The 5000-nt window shown below is 44.7% G+C and overlaps 1 protein-coding gene across 1 annotated transcript in view; it reads left to right on the top strand.

Moving 5' to 3' along the window:
• The window catches only part of LOC122252373 (carbonic anhydrase-related protein 10), a 218421-nt gene that overhangs the window by 195521 nt on the left and 17900 nt on the right, over positions 1–5000 (top strand). Inside the window, exon 6 of the mRNA XM_086550153.1 lies at positions 414–480. Within this exon, the coding sequence (XP_086406279.1) occupies positions 414–480 (67 nt within the window). The remainder of the gene's footprint in view (positions 1–413; positions 481–5000) is intronic.

Raw genomic sequence — 5000 nt, 5'->3', positions numbered from 1 at the left:
AAGCACCATGATTGTCATTACCCCTCTCCTATATGTATTTTTTCTTTCTCTTTTTTCTACCAATATCATTGCTATTGTTGAAGTTGGTTTTACAGCCTGTGGTTATATTCTCAACACCCATATCATTTTGTTATCATCATCATTATCCTTACTCTCATCAATAGCGTTTTCTTTATTTATAACATCATCCCTTATTTTCGAACTTTTTGTCATCTTCATCTCCATTTTTTTTCCATCTGGTAACTTTTGCCAATTTTATATATACATATTCATTCATACACATCATCTTATACATATTGATATATGCATATTACCTTATACATATTCCCTTGTACTGATGGTACAACATATATTATATTCACTATAAGATTTAACATAACAACCACAGTTAATTAACCATATATACTTCCCAGATCGGTGAGAGATCCAACCCAGCCCTTAGCCAACTCACAGCGGGCGTGGACCAGATCAAATATGTTGGTGAGTGTTAGTTTTCGTGTGCTTTCATGTGCTTATGTACACTTCGTTTCTAGTCTCTGTATGTTGGATGTCGTCTCTATTATTATCTTTTATCATCTTTTATTATTTCACTCTCCTATTTTTATTTTTATTTTCATTTCATCGTCTCCAATACCATGTTTGCCTATTTCACCAAGTACATTTCCATGTTCTTCCCTAGCTACGTTATATTATTATATATGACTTCTCCTACCGTTGTTTCCTTTTTATGGGGGTCTAACCGATAACCGACACTGATTTTGTCTGATTATCCATCACCAACTCCGTCAAACATACCTCTGCTTAACCTCTTTCTTCCCCGCACTTCATTCAGAACGAAACCTCAAATGCAACACATATTTCTGTAAACATAGTTAGTGAGTTCAGTATATTTTTCAATGGTCCTCAGCCCGACAGAGCTCGCAACAGAAATTAGCATAGTCATTCTTTCATGTTCGCTCCACAGGATAAACAAGTTATCTCTCCGAGGTGAAAGTTAACCAAAATGTTTAAATGAGTTTCAGTCCTCCTTTTTCAGCTGTCGGTAAGCTATAGCCATGATGTACGTCACAGAGATAAGCTTTTTCATCACATAGCATGTCGTCGAGGTATTTTGAATAGTTGATAATCGCGTAAAGATATTTGTTTTTCATTATTGTCCTTTTTCCCTTTTGTTCTATACACGACATACTGCCCGTGGGGGAGGGGGGAAATAGTACCATATCAAAATTCATCGCGTCTTGCAGGAGCAAAAGACAAAACCAAAACAAAATCATCAGATAACCGCACGTAACAAATAACAAATACCTTTCGCATCATGGATTTAAGATCCACAAACCCTCGCTCGGTTCTGACGGCGAAGATCAATCTGTCCCGCATCTCAGAGGACGAGGGACAAAGAAGCAGCCAGGGCGACTCCAAGGCGCTGCTGGCCGGCCCATCACACGAGGAGAGCCAGTCTATCGAACCCGCTGAATCATTACCCGGAGGTTTAGCCCACGTGTTGGTCGTTAGAAGTTTAACGATGGCAGCGATGGCCATATTCGGCTTGGAGGGGAGGGGTGGGGGAGGGAGAGAGAGGGGGGGCCCAGGAGGATTGGGTGTGGCGGGCGGGCGGGCGGGCGGTGGGGGGGGGGGGGGGAAGGAGAGGGAAGAAGGGAGAAGAGAAGGAGAAAAAGGGGAGAGGGAGTACTAGGAGGATTGGGCGTGGGGGGGAGTATAAGGGAGGAGAGGTAGAAGGGGAGAGGATAAAAGAGAACCAAAAAGACGGGAGGAGAGGGAAGGGGAAGAGAGGGAGAGGAGGAGGAGGAGGAGGGAGTCAAAATTAGCCATATATGGATAGGAAATCAGCGAGATGCAGGGAGAAATGGAAAGAAAAAGGAAAGGGGGAGAGAAGTAGAGAAGAGAAAAGGGAGAATATAGAAGGTCCAATAAGAGGCGAGAAGGAGAAAGCGGTGGAGGGGAAAAGGATGGAGGAATATTTCACAATGAGGATGAGGAAGGGGAAAGAACGACGTTGAGTGTGAGGTGTTTGGGAAGAGAATGAGAGGAGGACGAGGAGGACTGGGCGTAAAAAGACACGTCGAATAAGTGCATATTCATACAGAGCCGAAGGACTGGTTATGTAACAGCGAGGGCTGCTCGTAAGTGAGAGAGGAGAGAGGAGAACAAGGGAGAGAGAGAGAGAGAGCGAGATAGAGAGAGAGAGAGAGAGAGAGAGAGAGAGAGAGAAAGAGAGAGATGGAAAAAGAGACAGACATAGAGAGAGAGAAAAGGAAAGAGAGACAAACATAGAGAGAGAGAAAAGGAAAGAGAGACAAACATAGAGAGAGAGAGAGGGAAAGAAAGAACAAAAATAGAGAGATAGATAGAAAGAAAGAAAGAAAGAAAGAGGAATAGTACAAGAGGCAAGCAACGCACCAAAAAAAAATAAAATAACGGGATCTGGTGATATGGAAGCGCGGCGGAGAACGACGCTGGCAGTTAAGGTAGAAGGGGCTCAGGAGGCGAAGACGATGAGATACGGAAGGCTGGGAAAGATATGGGACGCAGAAATCCTTCGACGGCGCTGGGGATGCGAGAGGCTGCACCAGAGATCTCCCGTCATGTCCCTGGGAGGATGATGTGTGTGTGTGGGGGAGGGGAGGGGGGAGAGGTGGGAGGAGGAAGGAGAAAGGGGGAAGGGGAGAGAAAGGAGGAGAAAGAAAAGAAAAAGTACCGTGAAAAGAGGAGGCAGAAAGCTATAGAGGGAGAATTAGATTTTTTTTTTTTTTTTACCGATACATTTTCCAAAAGATTTTAATGGCGCCCGGCGTCTTCTTCAAACAGCGAAGAAGATAAAAGCCGAGGATATTTTGTAAAGTTACGAGGAACGAGACCTACAATAATTAAGGTGTGGATATGCATCTCATTACCGGCCCAGATTTGTGAAGAACGAACGCATTTTTCCTGCTTGTATTTGTATCGTTTTCATTAAATTTCATTATTATACCACTTAGTAGGAATAAAAACAGGGCGAGAAGATAGCAAAGCGAAAGCAAAACAAGTAAAACTCCTGCGGGGAGAAGCGTGCGCGAGGCTCGATACCAAACCAAGGTAAGTGTTTCCAGCGAGAGGGAAGCATGCTATTGCAGGTCAGGTGATCGGCCAGTGAGCTAGAGTGCTGCCACTGCCAATGAGGCTGCCCCCGTCACGCCGCCGCCAACTCCCCAGTGCCTGAGCAAATGGCAGCGGCGTTTCCCCCTCCTCACTCTTCCCCGGCGGCGCTAATCGAGGGCGTTCGTTTTAGAGCGACTCGAGGCGGTCGGAGGGCACGGCGCGGGAGATGAGTCCGGTGTCCAAGATGGCGATGGAATGAGCGTTCGAGGGGAGGACTCGGGTGAGGGCGGCATCCGGGCGGCGGGAGAGAGCGCTCGGATCCAGATATTTTGAGCCTCCCTAGCCGGCCACTGGTCGATGCTTGCGTGCCGACCTAGATGACCACAAATACTCAATCATTCAGTGTTTTGCTTCAGTGAGCTGGATAATCGAAGTGAACCATCACAGCATCCCTCCATGATTAAACTGATGTTTGCGCTACTGTCCACGCTCAGCGGACCACGTATTTTCGCATAGGCCCTTTTTGTGTGGATATACCTGACGTCACGGGCAGCCATTTGTGCTAATGAATGCCAGTGACAGAGGACCGAGAAATTGAAACCTCTGCAACCTGCCGTCTGATTTTGATAGGATAAAGTTTATCAACAACGAAAACATCACACAGCACATCAATAACTAACGTGCGTTCAACCACGCTCAACGAGTTTCAAAACATCTTTCCCCATACTCACATGCACTATATTTACTGTATCATTACGTAAAAACACAGTGGTTCCGCAGATGCAGTAGATTCATGGAGTGATTATACTTTTCATATGATACATTTTTACTCCGGTGTATGTATACTATATCTATACTATTGCCATAAACACAACGACTATTAAGCGCGTTATCTATTAATACCTTTATATACAAGTAAACTGTGAAACCTCTGCAAATAACTGAATAATAATCATAGAAATAGCTTCCATAACTTCCATAACTTCCACTAAAATACTATCAATTCTTCAACTTCACCGGATTTCACCTAAAGGGGATTAGCGGTCTACACCACATTCAGTTCGAGTCCCTTTCCACCGCGCCCTCTTCCATCTCCTATTCCTCTCCGACCTTCTTAGATTATCCTACCACGTCCATGCAACCACCGCCCTCGGGATTGCATGTTGCATGATGCCTCGAATTTTTGTCCCGCTCGGGCTGCACCGTGGCCTCCTGCCGTGTCGCCACCATGACTCCGTAATGATGAATAGGTAGGAAGGAAAGCGTGACTCAGCCGTGCCCCTAACCGCTTACCATTCGAAAAGGGGAGAAAAATACAACGCTGCTGAATTTTTTTATAACTTATTTTCGTCCCGAATGTTATGCGCAACATTTTTTTTCAAATACATCAATAGATTTTGTCGGTTTCGAAGTCTTATATAACTATCAGATGAACATTTTTTCCCATCATATCTAAGTGATAGCAGCGAGCATACGGCCTTAGATTTATGTACGGATAGTGCGCCAGCTCGGAATTTGTCACAGCGTTGTGAAGGTAGGCAATATATAACCTTAGATTTGTGTCACTCGTAAGACCACAGACTTCACCTCAACCACACTCGCCATCCCCTGCGGCGGCTTAACGGGGTTTGTTTGTTTGTTTGTTTGTTTGGCATCTATGTGCTTGTGGGTTTGTTGTATGTGTGTGCGTGTGTGTCTGTTTGCGTGTATGTGAATATATGAATGAATGCATGGTCGTGTGTGTGTATTGATGAGCTCTATATTAGGCAAGCGCGTACGCAGTTCAAAACAAAAGAAATCCTGCACAAACGAAACAGTACATGTGACCCCCAACCTCACATTTCACTTGCAATGATACGGCCTGTAATTAATAAAGAATAAAAGAAAACGAAACGAAAGTCTCA

The sequence above is a fragment of the Penaeus japonicus genome, unplaced genomic scaffold (genome assembly GCF_977035675.1).
Source record: "Penaeus japonicus unplaced genomic scaffold, GWHDUDI00000001_assembly GWHDUDI00000023, whole genome shotgun sequence".
NCBI lineage: Eukaryota > Metazoa > Arthropoda > Malacostraca > Decapoda > Penaeidae > Penaeus > Penaeus japonicus.
The sequence above is the reverse complement of the archived record's forward strand: the minus strand, read 5'-3'. Positions and strand labels throughout refer to the sequence as shown.